General features: G+C 44.8%; 1 protein-coding gene across 1 annotated transcript; it reads right to left on the reverse strand.

Moving 5' to 3' along the window:
* Positions 1 to 348: 348 nt before the first annotated feature.
* Positions 349 to 6,194, reverse strand: LOC135575199 (complement C1r subcomponent-like). The gene is made up of 9 exons (XM_065027880.1): positions 6,023 to 6,194; positions 5,586 to 5,770; positions 5,389 to 5,463; positions 5,075 to 5,265; positions 4,698 to 4,915; positions 4,173 to 4,534; positions 3,795 to 4,006; positions 3,312 to 3,529; positions 349 to 847 (listed from the first exon to the last, which is right to left on the reverse strand). The coding sequence occupies exons 1-9, from the start codon at positions 6,046 to 6,048 to the stop codon at positions 484 to 486; spliced, it is 1,851 nt and encodes a 616-aa protein (XP_064883952.1). The 5' UTR covers positions 6,049 to 6,194; the 3' UTR covers positions 349 to 483.
* Between the last annotated feature and the right edge of the window lie 11,779 nt (positions 6,195 to 17,973).

The raw sequence follows: 17,973 nt of genomic DNA on the forward strand, positions 1-17,973 counted from the left end.
GAAATAAATCATTCGCTCTACTATTTTTCTGACATTTCACATTCTTAAAATAAAGTGGTTATCCTAACTGACCTAAAACAGGGATTTTTTACTCGGATTAAATGTCAGGAATTGTGAAAAACTGAGTTTAAATGTATTTGGCTAAGGTGTACTGTATGTAAAACCTCCTACTTCAACTGTATTATATTTTATACATTTTAGAATAAGGCTGTAACTTAATAACATTTTGAAAAGTCAAGGGGTCTAAATACTTTCCGAATGCACTGTATGTCATGGAAAGAGCTAATGTTTTGTACACTCAGTGTATTAAAATGAGCTATACAGTTGATAATAACAATTGTAATAATAAACAGACAACATGTATTTAATATGCTCCAGTTACAGAAAACCCTTAATTCAATAAAAAACATATCTTGTGTTTATATTGTATATTTGCTGCTATCCTCGACAAACTCAAACATTTCTTGCATAATTTATACAGCCCTAATTTCGATTCTCCTCCATCGTCTTCTCGATCCATTCTACATAGTTAGCTACACGGGTGTAGACCCCATATTGGCCTGGTTCTCCACAGTCAATTCCCCAGCTGGCGATCCCTGCTGCCCAGAAAACTCCCCCATACTTCAGGACATACGGCCCTCCACCATCCCCTGCACAGGTGTCCTTTCCACCCTCTGGTAACCCGGCACAGAACATGCCGTCTGTCAAATCAGGGGCTTCTCTCTTCTTCTTCCTCACCTCATCAATAGAGCTTCTGCACTTCACCTGGTCCACCAGGGGAATCCGGACATATCTGAGGTAACTGGGCTTTTCATCATCATCTTTGAGGCCAAACCCTGAAACCCAGCTGAGAGAGGGAGGGCGGGAGAGAGAGACCGAGAGAGAAGCCCCGTTTATACCTGGTGCTAACATGGATCCTTTGTCCTGATCTTGTCTACATTCAGATTGTGCCCACATTTCCAGGGGCTGCTGAGGGGAGGACGGCTCATAATAATGTCTGGAACGTAGCGAATGGAATTGCATCAAAGACATGGAAACCATGTGTTTGATGTTGTTGATACCTTTCCACTGATTCCGCTTCAGCCAGTACCACATGCCCATCCTCACCAAATCAAATCAAATCCATTTTTATTTGTCACATGCCCTGCACACAAACCTTACAGTGAAATGCTTACTTACAAGCCCTTAAACAACAATGCAAAACACCAGTCTCAACATCAACAGTGAAGAGGCGACTCTGGAATACTGGCCTTCTAGGCAGAGTTCCCTCTGTCCAGTGTTTGTGTTATTTTGCCCAAATCAATCTTTTCATTTTATTGGCCAGAGATAAGGCTTTTTCTTTGCAACTCTGCCTAGTAGGCCAGCATCCCGGAGTCGCCTTTCTAGTCTGGTTAGTGCCAGTTTGCGCTGTTCTGTGAAGGGAGTAGCACACAGCGTTGTACGAGATCTTCAGTTTCTTGGCAATTTCTCACATGGAATAGCCTTCCTTTCTCAAAACAAGAATAGACTGATGCGTTTCAGAAGAAAGTTCTTTGTTTCTGGTCATTTTGAGCATCTAATCAAATCCACAAATGCTGATGCTCCAGATACTCAACCAATCAAATGAAGGCCAGTTTTGTTGCTTTTTTAATCAGCACAACCGTTTTCAGCTGTGCTAACATAATTGCAAAATGATTTTCTAATGATCAATTAGCATATCCAAGTTTATCATTTTAAAAGGCTAACACAACATGCCATTGGAACACAGGAGTGATGGTTACTGATAATTGGCAGCTGTACGCCTATGTAGATAGTCTGGGTAGCCAATTGATTAGATGGTCAGGAGTCTTGTAGCTTGGGGATAGAAGCTGTTTAGAAGCCTCTTGGACCTAGACTTGGCACTCTGGTACTGCTTGCCGTTCGGTAGCAGAGACTACAGTCTATGACTAGGGTGGCTGGAGTCTTTGACAATTTTTAGGGCCTTCATCTGACACCGCCTGGTACAGAGGTCCTGAATGGCAGGAAGCTTGGCCCCAGTGATGTACTGGGCTGTACGCACTACCCTCTATAGTGGGTTGCGGTCAGAGGCTGAGCAGCTGCCATACCAGGCAGTGATGCAACCCATCAGGATGCTCTCGATGGTGCAGCTGTAAAACCTTTTGAGGATCTGAGGACCCATGCCAAATCTTTTCAGTCTCCTGAGGGGGAATAGGTTTTGTCGTGCCCTCTTCACAACTGTCTTGGTATGCATGGATCATGTTCATTTGTTGGGGATATGGACACCAAGGAGCTTGAAGCTCTCAACCTGCTCTATTATAGCCCTGTCGATGAGAATGGGGTCGTGCTTGGCAAATCTTTTCCTATAGTCCACAATCATCTTGTTTGTCTTGATCACGTTGAGGGAGAGGTTGTTGTCCTGGCACCACATGGCCAGGTCTCTGACCTACTCCCTACAGGCTGTCTCGTTGTTCTCGGTGATCAGGCCTGCTGTGTCATCGGCAAACTTCATGATGGTGTTGGAGTCGTGCCTGGCCATGCAGTCATGAGTGACCTGGGAGCACAGGAGGGGACTGAGCACGCATCCCTGAGGGGCCCCTGTGTTGAGGATCAGTGTTGCGGATTTGTTGTTACGTACACTTACCACCTGGGGGCGGTCCATCAGAAAGTCCTGGATCCAGTTGCAGAGGGAGGTGTTTAGTCCCAGGGTCCTTAGCTTAGTGATGAGCTTTGAGGGCAATTAAGGTGTCGTCAAACTCCTGTGCTACACATGCTATTAAAATGTGTCTGTTATCCATCGACTGTGTCTGCATTGTGACCAAATTTCCTGGTCTCTTCATTTGTTCAAATTATTAAACAGCTTTTCTTCCAAAATAATATTAATTTATTCTAAGACACATTGTGACGTAATCGGTCAATGTCTGTCAATGATTTTAGAAGGTGGAATAATGATGATGATTTAAATGATTCTCTGTCCAGATCTGTCTACAAATGTAAGATTTCCAAACACAGTGTATGTCTGACTACCTCCGGAGGTGGGCAGGATGATCTGATCACAATCAGATCACAATGTGTCTTTTGATTGTCTACACCTGTGTAATAATTTGGGGACAATCAGAATGTGGATAAGATCAGGACAAAGGATGCAAGTTAGAACCAAGTATAAACAGGGCTAGAGAAAGATAAATGACAAATGCAGTATCATAGCTTCCGTTTCCATTGCATTGAGGTAGTTTTAGGAAGAAAAAAAATACAATGGAAACAGAAATAGAGAATGCCCAATAACTATACTGTCAAATATCAAACATTTACTGCACAGGAGAGCAAACTCTTACCCAACTCTTCCAGTGGAGTATTCAGCACCCTTTGCAGGCAGACACACCTGCATGATGGAACTACTGAATGTGAGTGGGTGTTGAAGCTTGATCAAGGCAATGTCGTGGTTGAAGGATAAACCGTCTGTGTTACTGTACCCAGGGTGAGGATGGAGAGAGGCCACTTCAAGAGGTGGAGACTGAAGGAGGTTTTCCACATTGTTGTCGCCAACGTATGCCTGTTATGAAGTGAATAAAAATGTGTGTGAATTTCAGTCACTTACTGCATTTAACTACTGGGTGGAAATAGTAGTTTCTTCAACTATGAGCACCCATAAGCATGTTTATTGTCTCTCCACTCCTTCCTCAACCTTTGTCATCATCTCAGATGTAAGGCCAGGAGTTTTTCTATGATAAGCCTATAATTCTCGACCAGAGTTAATCAGATAAAACTCCAGGCCCAAGTCATTATCTAATCACTGCCATAATCTTTTATTGCACTACCATAACTTCACTCTTCTTGATGACTTGGTTGTTATGTTGATGCACCAGGCCATGAGCAGCAGTCAGGATCCACCTGTCCCCGATGACCATCCCTCCTGATCGGCCTCCTTCCACACTGAGAAGCATCTGCCAGGGAAATGTTCCTTTTGGAGCTACCTCTCCTCCCAGAATCCTTTGGTGTATTTCTATGGACACCATCGGTCTTCCACAGACTGGTGGATCAGGAAAAGAACCAAATGTAATTTATTCTCTCAGCAGTGGTTCAGATTCCACATTGGGTCCATTATTACTGTTGAAAAGCATACAGCCAAAGCACATGCACATGCACAAAAACACACAAACACATCCATAATAGTTCTATTTTAGAATGTTTCTCACTTGTTTTTTGCTCTTCCTCCTCTATGGTCTTCTTGATCCAGTCTACGTAGTTAGCCACACGGGTGTAAACCCCATATTGTCCAGGCTTTCCACAGTTAATCCCCCAGCTAACGATCCCTGCTGCCCAGAAATAATCACCCTCCTTCAGGATGTACGCTCCTCCACTGTCTCCCGTACAGGAGTCCTTGCCTCCCTCAGAATTCCCAGCACAGAGCATGTTGTCTGTTAGACTGAGATTTGTTTCATTTTTCACCTTCTCAATAGATTTTCTACAGATTGTCTGGTTCACCACAGGTAGAGGAACATACATGAGGTTATTGGTAGCCATATCAAACTCTTTGTAGCCAAATCCTGAAATTAAGCTGAAGCAGAGAGAAAGAGAGAAGAACGGAATAGACATAAGCTGTTGTGCGACTCAACAATTTTAACAATCAATACAAAAATCTGCAAAAATGCACAAATTGAGTAAAAGATTACATGCAGATATTTGCAGCTGACTGTTTTAGACATAAAACCTACGCTTACCCATTCCGCCCAGTCGGATATTTAGCGTCCTTTGCTGGCAGACACAGTGGCATGATATGAGCATTGAATGTGATTGGATGTTTGAGATGGATCAGGGCGATGTCATGGTCGTAGTTTACATCACCTATATTGTTGTATTCAGGGTGAATATGGAGAGAGGCGACCTCAAGAGGTGGAGACTGGATGAGCATTTCCACATTGTTGTGTCCAACATATACCTTTGGACAGGGTAAATTAGTCACACTTAAGATGTACACTTAATCAGCAGTCAGACAGTCCATTTTTCCATTGTATCATATCACATATCTAGCACAGAGACAGATGAGTCAAGTCAGAAAGGTAACCCATGTTTCTATTCATTAACACACACAACTCACCCTAGGAAATTCCCTGCGATATAGATCCAGGACATGTGCTGCAGTCATGATCCAGCGGTCCCCGACCACTATCCCTCCTCCTCTACCATTACCTGTCAACAACACCTGCCAGGGGAAGGATCCAGCTGGAGCTGGCTTTCCCCCCAAAATCCTTCCAAATCCTGAAAGTTTCACTGTAGGACAACCACACACTATGGACAGACAGAGAACCCTACTGTTCATCCCGAGACAGACTGACTGTAGATACACACAGGGAGAGAAAACATACAGTACACACACACAAACACACACTCAAGGGTGAAACTGTGAGTTACCTGGGATACATTGAGGAATCAGTGAGCTGTTCAGGCGGTCTTTCCATTTTCCGTCTGATGAGCATGTGAAGTTTCCTGGTAAACATGCGTGACAGAGATGTCATTACACAATACATGCATTAGGCAGTGAATAGTTGTAGGTTTTGTAGGTTAAAAACAGATAAGATAAAACAATATAAGGATGATTTTAGTATCACCGTTATGTCCTTCAGGAAGACTGTAGAACTGCGCATTGCATTGGTACTGAATGACTGAGAGGTGCTGGTTCTGAGAGCCAGATATGAACGTCACCCTTCCATTCGGCAACGGTTCAGGTTCCCCACAGCCAATCACTGCAGAAGAGACTGGAACCCAAAACTCACACACAGACACACCCAGCAGCCTGGACACACAGTATATGGGAAGGGGAGATTTGAGACTAAGTGTGTCTGATCATAAAATAATCATGTTGAGACATACCATACAAAAAGTGATTAGTCATGATCTTATAATTCATACTTAATATGGGTGTAAATCACTGTAACTGAACACCTGTTTAGTAATATTACGACAGCTTGAATCCAAGCAGGGGAGACATGGAACATTTGCCAGAAACAGCAATAGAAACAAATAGAAACAACAACAGTAGACTCACCAGAGTGTTGAATAGACCCAGTCCATGACTGTGATTGGACAGGAGAGACTATGGTGAATTAACCTGCTGTATAAGACCTGAAAACCTCACTCTGTATATCACAGCCTCTCAGCCTTCCAGTTACTGTAGCTGACTGTTTGTTTTCGTGGGGAGTTTGACTAAAGAGTCTAAAAGTCATGTTAAAAAACGTCTCTGTTTGACTTGGCCCAGAAAGATATCGACAAACTAAGTAGATTGACAGAGTGGCGGAAACAAGATTAAAGACAACAGAAACGTGCAGATGAGATGAGAAAAATGAACAATCAAATGCATCTATAGAGCAGCAGTTGTCACAAAGTGTCATATCTTCATTTTAAGCCTACTAGAAAGTGTGTGCCCTCAGGCCTGGAGGATGCAAAAGTCATTCCGTTACTTTTTTCGTCTTTTTTGTATATATTTCAATTTATTTTAAGTCTCTTTTCTATTTTTAAATTAAATATACCTTCCGGTAACCCTGCTCACTCAATGTGACACCGCTATCCGCTATTTTTTTTAGACCTTATAGCCAGAACCACCATAAGAAGCTAGTCATCAGAAGCTAACCAGCTAATTAGCTACTAGCTATTTAGTCTTTGTTAGCCACTGCTAGCGGCCTTTACTTTCTGCACAGGCACCAACTGTTTTTATTAGCCTGGATAATACCTACCAGCCTCTGACTGTTTTTCTCAACTACAACGCCTGATTCCTGCAGTAAACCCTGGATCATTACTTCTGATCATCACAGCTAGCTAGCTGCCACCGAGTGACCCAGCCCCGAAGCTAGCCCTGAGCCAGGCCCACCTCCCGGACTACTCTGTGATCACCCGGTTACCCAGCCGATGCCTCCCGGACACGGCTAGAATCCACTACTCCACCGGATACTTGCCGTAAGCTCTGGACCCTTGAAGTGGATCATTGCTGCTAACTAGCTGCTACTGAGTGGCTATAGTGGCTAACGCCCCTGCCCTGAAGCTAGCACCAGTTAGCCGCGAGCCAGGCGCATCTCCCGGCTAGCAAACTAAATTACTACAACTACAATACCTCTCTCGCCATATGGCCCGGACCCTTTGTCGACACGGCGCCCCGCCGTACCACCACGACTGGTCCGCAGATGTAATTCCGTCCTCTGTGGCCTCATCCATCCGGCCATGGCCGGACGTCGGAGCAGACGCTTCTACAGACCCCGGCCTGCTAACTTTAAACGCTGTGTCTCCCGCATGCTAGTGTAGTAACGACTACCCCGCGGCTTCCCTGTTCTACCTATTGCTGTTCACTGGACCCTATGATCACTTGGCTACATAGCTGATGCCTGCTGAACTGTTCATGGACTGCTGCACTCCATAAAAAATAAAAAATAAACTATCTGTCGGCCCTAGACCCTCTCTGCCCATTCATTGCCATATTTCCTGTTGTTGTCTTAGCTGATTAGCTGTTGTTGTCTTACCCATTGTTGTCTTAGCTAGCTCTCCCAATCAACACCTGTGATTGCTCTATGCCTCGCTTTATGTCTCTCAAATGTCAATATGCCTTGTATACTGTTGCTTAGGATAGTTATCATTGTTTTAGTTTACAGTGGAGCCCCTAGTCCCACTCTACATGCCTCAGATTCCTCCTTTGTTCCACCCCCAACACATTACCCCACCCAGTATAACCAGCACGTCCAGAGATGCAACCTTATCATCACTTAGTGCCTGGGCTTACCTCCACTGTACCCGCACCATACCATACCCCTGTCTGCATATTATGCCCTGAATCTATTCTACCATGCCCAGAAATCTGCTCCTTTTATTCTCTGTCCCCAACGCACTAGACGACCAGTTTTGATAGCCTTAAGCCGTACCCTCATCCTACTCCTCCTCTGTTCCTCAGGTGATGTAGAGGTTAACGCAGGCCCTGCATGTCCCCAGGCACTCTCATTTGTTGACTTCTGTAATCGAAAAAACCTTTGATACATGCATGTTAACATCAGAAGTCTCCTCCTGTTTTACTCACTGCTTTAGCACACTCAGCCAACCCTGATGTCCTTGTCGTGTCTGAATCCTGGCTTAGGAAGGCCACCAAAAATTTGGAGATTTCCATACCCAATTACAACATTTTCCGTCAAGATAGAACTGCCAAAGGGGGAGGAGTTGCAATCTACTGCAGAGGTAGCTTGCAAAGTTCTGTCATACTTTCCAGGTCTATGCCCAAACAGTTTGAGCTTCTAATTTTAAAAATGAATCTCTCCAGAAATAAGTCTCTCACTGTTGCCGCCTGTTATAGACCCCCCTCAGCTCCCATCTGTGCCCTGGACACCATATGTGAATTGATTGCCCCTCATCTATCTTCAGAGTTCGTTCTGTTAGGTGACCTAAACTGGGATATGCTTAACACCCCAGCAGTCCTACAATCTAAGCTAGATGCCCTCAATCTCACACAAATCATAAAGGAACCCACCAGGTACAACCCTAAATCTGTAAACATTGGCACCCGTCATAGATATTATCCTGACCAACTTGCCCTGCAAATACACCTCTGCTGTTTTCAACCAGGATCTCAGCGATCACTGCCTCATGGGTCCACGGTCAAATGACCACCCCTCATCACTGTCAAAGGCTCCCTAAATCACTTCTGCGAGCAGGCCTTTCTAATCGACCTGGCACGAGTATCCTGAAACGATTTTGACCTCATCCCATCAGTCGAGGATGCCTGGTCATTCTTTAAAAGTAATTTCCTCACCATCTTAAATAAGCATGCCACTTTAAAAACAAAATAGAACTTAGAACAGATATAGCCTTTGGTTCACTCCAGACATGACTGCGGCAGACTGCAATAGCATCAAATAGCCCCCGCGACATGCAACTGTTCAGGGAAGTCAGGAACCAATACACGCAGTCAGTCAGGAAATCAAAGGCTACACTGTAAAGTCCATGGAGAACAAGAGCACCTCCTCCCAGCTGCCCACTGCACTGAGGCTAGGTAACATGGTCACCACCGATAAATCCATGATAATCGAACATTTCAATAAACATTTTTCTACGGCTGGCCATGCTTTCTTCCTGGCTAGCAACTTACATTGGCTTACTGCATTCGCGTTCGCGTCTCCTTGTGGAGTGCAATGAGAGAGAGACGGGTCGTTATTGCGTTGGACTAGTTAACTGTAAGGTTTCAAGATTGGATCCCCCGAGCTGACAAGGTGAAAATCTGTCGTTCTGCCCCTGAACAAGGCAGTTAACCCACTGTTCCTAGGCCGTCATTGAAAATAAGAATGTGTTCATAACTGACTTGCCTAGTTAAATAAATATTAAATAAGTTATGAAAACTTGAAATCGGCCCTAATTAATCGGACATTCCGATTAATCGGTCGACCTCTAGTCCTGAGCGCTCTGGAACAGGTTTTCATCAAGGACCTCTCTGTACTTTGCTCCATTAATCTTTCCCTTGATCCTGACTAGTCTCCCAGTCTCTGCTGCTGAAAAACATCCCAACAGCATGATGCTTCTTGCTCCATCATGTTTCACCGTAGGGATGATGCCAGGTTTCCTCCAGACGTGACGCTTGGCATTCAGGCCAAAAGGTTCAATCTTGGTTTCAACAGACTAGAGAATCTTGTTTCTCATGGTCTGCGAGTCTTTAGGTGCCTTTTGGCAAACTCCAAGCGGGCTGTATAAGTATAAAGGCCTGATTGGTGGAGTGCGGCCAGCTCTAGGAAGAGTCTTGGTGGTTCCAAACTTCTTCCATTTTTTTAATGACGGAGACCACTGTGTTCTTGGAGACCGTCAATGCTGGTATATTATATAGACAGGTGTGTGCCTTTCCAAATAACTGTTCAAAACGTATTTTTCTCAGTCTGAACTAGTTTTTTTCTGTGTTCCCAGTTGTCTTGAACTCAATGAAGTCTAAGATTTCCCAGTTCAGAGTTTCCAGTTGTTTTGAATGCAGCAGAAGTCATGCTGATTGACAGTGTGGGCAATGTATTCAACCTTTTCCGGCCCATGATGTTGAATGTTTATCCTTTTATACTTGGAAAAGAGACCTTTAAAACCTCTTAGCGCAAGGATCCCGCTATCGGAGTCAAAATGGACAACATCCGGTGAAGCTGGAGCAGGCCAAATTCAAATGACAAAATTGTAATATTAAACATTCATGAACATACATCATTTAAAAGCTAACTTCTTGTTAATCCAACCGCGTTGTGTTGCTAACATTTACAATAGCAAATTTTAATTTACTAAAGAAAAAATTACTGCGTTTTTGTCTTTTGAGTTTCTACTCATGAAATCTATGCAGCCTACTCAATCACTTTTTGTAGCTACTGTTTACAGGCCTCCTGGGCCGTATACAGCGTTTCTCTTCTCACTGAGTTCCCTGAAATCCTATCGGACCTTGTAGTCATGGCAGATAATATTCACATTTTTGGTGACTTTAACGTTGACATGGAAAAGTCCACAGACCCACTCAAAAAGTATTTCGTAGCCATCATCGACTCAGTGGGTTTTGTCCAACATGTCTCCGGACCTACACACTGCCAAAGTCATACTCTGGACCTAGTTTTGTCCCATGGAATAAATATTGTGGATCTTAATGTTTTTCCTCATAATCCTGGACATTCGGACCACCAATTTATTACGTTTGCAATCGCAACAAATAATCTGCTCAGACCACAACCAAGGATCATCAAAAGCTGTGCTATAAATTCTCAGACAACCCAAAGATTCCTAGATGCCCTTCCAGACTTTCTCCACCTACCCAAGGAGTACAAAAATTGGTTAACCACCCGAGGAACTAAATTTAACCTTGCGGAATACACTAGATGCAGTTGCACCACTAAAAACAAAAAACATTTGTCATAAGAAACTAGCTCCCTGGTATACAGAAAATACTGGAGCCTTGAAGCAAGCTTCAAAAAATTGAAATACGGAATGGCGCTCCACCAAACTGGAAGTCTTCCGACTAGCTTGGAAAGACTGTACAGTGCAACATCGAAGAGCCCTCACACTTCTCGATCATCCTATTTTTCCAACTTAATTAGGAGAATAAGAACAATCCTACATTTATTTTTGATACTGTCGCAAAGCTAATTAACAAGCAGCATTCCCCAAGAGAGGATGGCTTTTACTTCAGCAGTGATAAATTCATGAACTTCTTTGACGAAAAGATTGTGATCATTAGAAAGCAAATTACGGACTCCTCTTTAAATATGCATATTTCTCCAAAGCTCAGTTGTCCCGAGTCTGCACAACACTACCAGGACCTAGGATCAAGGGAGACACTCAAGTTTTTTAAAATCCTACATCTCTTGGACACATTCATGAAAATAGTAATGGCCTCTAAACCTTCAAGCTGCGTACTGGACCCTATTCCAACTATACTACTGAAAGAGTTGCTTCCTGTGCTTGGCCCTCCTATGTTGAACATAATAAACGGCTCCCTATCCACCAGGTGTGTATCAAACTCACTAAAAATGGCAGTAATAAAGCCTCTCTTGAAAAAGCCAAACCTTGACACAGAAAATAAAAAACTATTGGCCTATATCGAATCTCCCATTCCTCTCCAAAATTTGGGAAAAAGCTGTTGCTTTTAGTCTACACGGACAAATTCTGGCCTGGTTTAGATCTTATCTATCGGAAAGATATCAGTTTGTCTCTGTGGATGGTTTGTCCTCTGACAAATCAACTGTACATTTCGGTGTTCCTCAAGGTTCCGTTTTAGGACCACTATTGTTTTCGCTATATATTTTACCTCTTGTTGATGTCATTCGGAAACACAATGTTAACTTTCACTGCATTGCAGACAATACACAGCTGTCCATTTCGATGAAACACGGTGAAGCCCCAAAATCTTGATGGTTGTAAAGTCGTCTCAAATAAAACTGTGAAGGACCTTGGCGTTACTCTGGACCCTGATCTCTATTTTGACGAACATATATAACATACTATTTCAAGGACAGCTTTTTTCCATCTTCGTATCATTGCAAAAATCAGAAACTTTCTGTCCAAAAATTATGCACAAAAGTTAACCCTTGCTTTTGCCAATTCCAGATTAGACTGCTCTACTTTCCGGCTACCTGGATAAAGCACTAAATAAACTTCAGTTAGTGCTAAACACGGCTGCTAGAATCTTGACTAGAACCAAAAAAGGTGATTATATTACTCCAGTCCTAGCCTCTCTACACTGGCTTCCTTTTAAGCCTAGGGCTGATTTCAAGGTTTACTGCTAACTTACAAAGCATTACATGGACTTGCTCCTACCTATCTCTCCAATTTGGTCCTGCCATACATACCTACACATATGTTACGGTCACAAGACATAGGCCTCCTTATTGTCCCTAGAATTCCTAAGCAAACAGCTGGGGGCAGGTCTTTCTCCTAATTGAGCTCCATTTTTATGGAATGGTCTGCCTATCCATGTGAGAGATGCAGACTCAGTCTCAACCTTTAAGTCTTTTATTGAAAACAGATCTCTTCAGTAGGTCATATGATTGAGTGTAGTCTGGCCCAGAGGTGTGAAGGTGAACGGAAAGGCACTGGAGCAACGAGTTGCCCTTGCTGTCTCTGCCTGGCCGGTTCCCCTCTCTCCACCGGGATTCTCTGCCTCTAACCCTATTATGGGGGCTGAGTCACTGACTTACTGGTGCTCTTCCATCCCGTCCCTAGGAGGGGTGCGTCACTTGAGTGGGTTGAGTCACTGACGTGATCTTCCTGTCCGGGTTGGCACCCCCCTCGGGTTCATGCCGTGGGGGAGATCTTCGTGGGCTATACTCAGCCTTGTCTCATGGTAGTTAGTTGGTGGTTGAAGATATCCCTCTAGTGGTGTGGGGGCCGTGCTTTGACAAAGTGGGTGGGGTTATATCCTGCCTGGTTGGCCCTGTCCTGGGGTATCATTGGACAGGGCCATAGTGTCTCCCGACCCCTCCTGTCTCAGCCTCCAGTATTTATGCTGCAATAGTTTATGTCAGGGGGCTAGGGTGAGTCTGTTATGTCTGGAATATTTCTCCTGTCTTATCCGGTGTCCTGTTTGAATTTAAGTATGCTCTCTATAATTCTCTCTCTCTCTCCCTCTCCCCTCCTGGAGAACCTGAGCCCGGGACCACGCCTCAGGACTACCTGGCCTAATGACTCCTTGCTGTCCCCAGTCCACCTTGTCGTGCTGCTGCTCCAGTTTCAACCTGTTGCTCAATCTACAAACACTGTGATTATTATTAGTATTTGACCCTGCTGGTCATCTATGAACATCTTGGCCATGTTTTGTTATAATCTCAACCCGGCACAGCCAGAAGAGGACTGGCCACCCCTCAGAGCCTGGTTCCTCTCTAGATTTCTTCCCAGGTTCTTGCCTTTCCAGGGAGTTTTTCCTAGCCACTGTGCTTCTACATCTGCATTGCTTGCTGTTTGGTGTTTTAGGCTGGGTTTCTGTATAGCACTTTGTGACATCTGCTGATGTAAAAAGGGCTTTATAAATACATTTGAATGATTGACTGATTCTTTCCAAACCACTCATTGTTGAAATTGCCATTTTCAACTTATTGTGTAATTTATCTTCATATGACAAGGATTGAAAAGGATTTGCCAGTAATTTGTCGACATGATTCATGATGATGACTGCTTGTCTAGCTTGCTCCCTAAGATTTTGAAAGTATGATGTTGACATCATCAGTCCAATCAAAGCTATGGTAGATATGACTTGATTTGATGTCATTTTATCTTTGGCCAATGACCTTGAGCCTTCTTGGCTGTGCACTTCTAATGTACAGTAACTCTATGGCAGCACCCAAGGGGCTTGAAATTTCAAGCTCTCCACGTAGATTTTTCGGTTACGTAGTTCCCCATGAGTGACACAACACTGAGTCAATCACAGGGGCGAACTAGAGAACATTACCAACCCCTCATATTTTCTGCTGGCTGCCCCACCACCACAGAAAGCTGTGGCTGAGCTAGGCTGAAACCCCTGCATTTTGGAGCTGCCTTACTCAAGAAAGCAAAAAAGAGACCATGTTTGTATGCAGCTTTATTAACGCAATCATTCTTATTTTTACATTGTTTAGAAACGGATATGTTTCACGTCTTAATGCCAAAACAGTAAAATAGATGGCGCCAGAGCAGAAGGTAGACGTTTTACGCGCCCCAACCGATTGTGTTGTTTTGTTTGTTTATCTGCGTTGTTTGTAACATGTTTTTGACTCTTTTTGTACATCATGTTTCCGTTACCGTCTCTTATGATCGAAAATAACTTCTAGACATCAGGACTGCGATTACTCACCACGGACTAGCACAATTCGTTTTCTTCTTTTACGACTCTGACTAGCCCGAGGCGGAGGATATACGGCTCCCTTGGGAACAGGTCCAACCCCAGTGATCTGCATGAAGAGGAGGCGGAGAAAGAGAGGCTGGAGAGCAGGCTGCTTTCTGAGAAGTCGGAGGCTATCGAATGAACCCCCACTTCCCTCAATTCTGCTAGCAAGCATGCAATTGTTGGACAATAAAATGGACGGGTTACTGGGAAGATAGCATTGAATGAGCTGTATTCTGCCGTAAGAAAACAAGAAAACGCTCACCCAGAGGCGGCGCTCCTAGTAGCCGGGGACTTTAATGCAGAGAAACTTAAATTGGTTTTACCAAGTTTCTATCAGCATGTTAAATGTGCAACCAGAGGGAAAAGAACTCAAGACCACCTATACTCCACACACAGAGATGCATACAAAGCTCTCCCTCACCATTTGGCAAATCTGACCATTTTCCCATCCTCCTGATTCCTGCTTACAAGCTAAAATTTAAGCAAGAAGCACCAGTGACTAGATCAATAAAAAAGTGGTCAGATGAAGCAGATGCTAAGCTACAGGACTGTTTTGCTATCACAGACTGGAATATGTTCCGGGATTCCTCCGATGGCATTGAGGAGTACACCACATCTGTCATTGGCTTCATCAATAAGTGCATCAATGATGTCGTCCCCACAATGACCGTACGTACATACCCCAACCAGAAGCCATGGATTACAGGAAGCATCCACACTGAGATAAAGGCTAGAGCTGCCACTTTCAAGGAGCGGAAATATAACCCGGAAGCTTATAAGAAATCCCGCTATGCCCTCCGACGAACCATCAAACAGGCAAAGCGTCAATACAGGGTGTAGATCGAATCGTACTACACTGGCTCTGACGCTTGTTGGATGTGGCAGGGCCTGCAAACCATTACAGACTATAAAGGCAAGCACAGCCGAGAGCTGCCCTGTGACACGAGCCTACCAGACGAGCTAAACTACTTCTATGCTCGCTTTGAGGCAAATAACACTGAAACATGCATGAGAGCACCAGCTATACCGGAAGACTGTGTGATCACGCTCTATGCAACCGATGTGAGTAAGACCTTTAGACAGGTCAACGTTCACAAGGCCGCAGGGCCAAACGGATTACCAGGACTTGTACTATGAGCATGCGCTGGCCAACTAGAAAGTGTCTCCACTGACATTTTCAACCTCTCCCTGTCTGAGTCTGTAATGCCAACATGTTAAAAGCAGACCACCACCGTGCCTGTTCCCAAGAACACTAAGCTAACCTGCCTAAATGACTACCGACCTGTAGCACTCACGTCTATAGCCATGAAGTGCTTTGAAATGCTGGTCATGGCTCACATCAACACCATCATCTCAGAAACCAGAGACCCACTCCAATTTGCATACTGCCCCAACAGATTCACACATGATGCAGTCTCTATTGCACTCCACACTGCCCTTTCCCACCTGGACAAAAGGAACACCTATGTGAGAATGCTATTCATTGACTGCAGCAGAGCGTTCAACACCAAAGTGCCCTCAAAGCTCATCAGTAAGCTAAGGACCCTGGGACTAAACACCCCCCTCTGCAACTGGATCCTGGACATCCTGACGGGCCGCCCCCAGGTGGTAAGGGTAGGTAACAACACATCCGCCACGCTGATCCTCAACACAGGGGGCCCCTCAGGGGTGCGTGCTCAGCCCCCTCCTGAACTCCCTGTTCACTCAGGACTGCATGGCCAGGCACGACTCCAACACCATCATTAAATTTGCAGATGACACAACAGTGGTAGGCCTGATCACCGACAACAACGAGACAGCCTATAGGGAGGAGGTCAGAGACCTGGCCGTGTGGTGCCAGGACAACAACCTCTCCCTCAATGTGATCAAGACAATGGAGATGATTGTGGACTACAGGAAAAAGAGGACAGCGAACACCCCCATTCTCATTGATGGGGCTGCAGTGGAGCATGTTGAGGGCTTCAAGTTCCTTGGTGTCCACATTACCAACAAACTAACATGGTCCAAGCACATCATGACATCATCCCTCTAGTGGTGTGGGGGCTGTGCTTTGGCAAAGTGGGTGGGGTTATATCCTTCCTGTTTGGCCCTGTCCGGGGGTGTCCTCGGATGGGGCCACAGTGTCTCCTGACCCCTCCTGTCTCAGCCTCCAGTATTTATGCTGCAGTAGTTTATGTGTCGGGGGGCTAGGTGTCACGCCCTGGTCTTAGTATTCTGTGTTCTCTTTATTATTTTGGTTAGGCCAGGGTGTGACATGGGTGATTTATGTGGTTTGTTTTGTCTAGGGGATTTGTAGTTAATGGCATAGTGTTTAGTTAAGTATTCTAGGTAAGTCTATGGTTGCCTGGAGTGGTCCTCAATCAGAGGCAGGTAGTTATCGTTGTCTCTGATTGGGAACCATATTTAGGCAGCCATATTCTTTAGGTCTCTTGTGGGTGATTGTTCCTGTCTCTGTGTTTGTTTGCACTAGATAGGGCTGTTTCGGGTTTTCACATTTATTGTTTTTGTATACTGTTTGTATTTTTAATCTTTATTAAAGATGTTTACAAATAACCACGCTGCATTTTGGTCCTCCTCTCCTTCGACGGAAGAAAACCGTAACACTAGGGTCAGTTTGTTATATCTGGAGTACTTCTCCTGTCCTATTAGGTGTCCTGTGTGAATTTAAGTGTGCTCTCTCTAATTCTCTCTTTCTCTCTCTCGGAGGACCTGAGCCCTAGGACCATGCCCCAGGACTACCTGACATGATGACTCCTTGCTGTCCCCAGTCCACCTGGCCGTGCTACTGCTCCAGTTTCAACTGTTCTGCCTTATTATTATTGGACCATGCTGGTCATTTATGAACATTTAAACATCTTGGCCATGTTCTGTTATAATCTCCACCCGGCACAGCCAGAAGAGGACTGGCCACCCCACATAGCCTGGTTCCTCTCTAGGTTTCTTCCTAGGTTTTGGCCTTTCTAGGGAGTTTTTCCTAGCCACTGTGCTTCTACACCTGCATTGCTTGCTGTTTGTGGTTTTAGGCTGGGTTTCTGCCCAGCACTTTGAGATACCAGCTGATGTACGAAGGGCTATATAAATAAATTTGATTTGATTTGATGACAGTCGTGAAGTGGGCACGACAAAACCTATTCCCCTTCAGGAGACTGAAAAGATTTGGCATGGGTCCTCAGACCCTCATAAGGTTCTACAGCTGCACCATCGAGAGCATCCTGACTGGTTGCATCACCGCTTGGTATGGTAACTGCTCTGCCTCCTCTGCAAGGCACTACAGAGGGTAGTGCGAACGTCCCAGTACATCACTGGGGTCAAGCTTCCTGCCATCCGGGACCTCTATACCAGGCGGTGTCAGAGGAAGGCCCTAAAAATTGTCAAAAACTACAGCCACCCTAGTAGTTCTCTCTGCTACCACACAGCAAGCGGTACCGGAGCACCAAGTCTAGGTCCAAGAGGCTTCTAAACAGCTTCTACCCCCAAGCCATAAGACTCCTGAACATGAACCCAGACTATTTGCATTGCCCCCCCTCCCCTCTCCACACCACTGCCACTCTCTGATGTCATCTACGCATAGTCACTTAAATTAACTCTACCTACATGTACATACTACCTCAACTAACCGGTGCCCCCACACAATGACTCTGAACCGGCACCCCCCTGCATAC

Source organism: Oncorhynchus nerka, linkage group LG14 (assembly GCF_034236695.1).
Source record: "Oncorhynchus nerka isolate Pitt River linkage group LG14, Oner_Uvic_2.0, whole genome shotgun sequence".
Lineage (NCBI taxonomy): Eukaryota > Metazoa > Chordata > Actinopteri > Salmoniformes > Salmonidae > Oncorhynchus > Oncorhynchus nerka.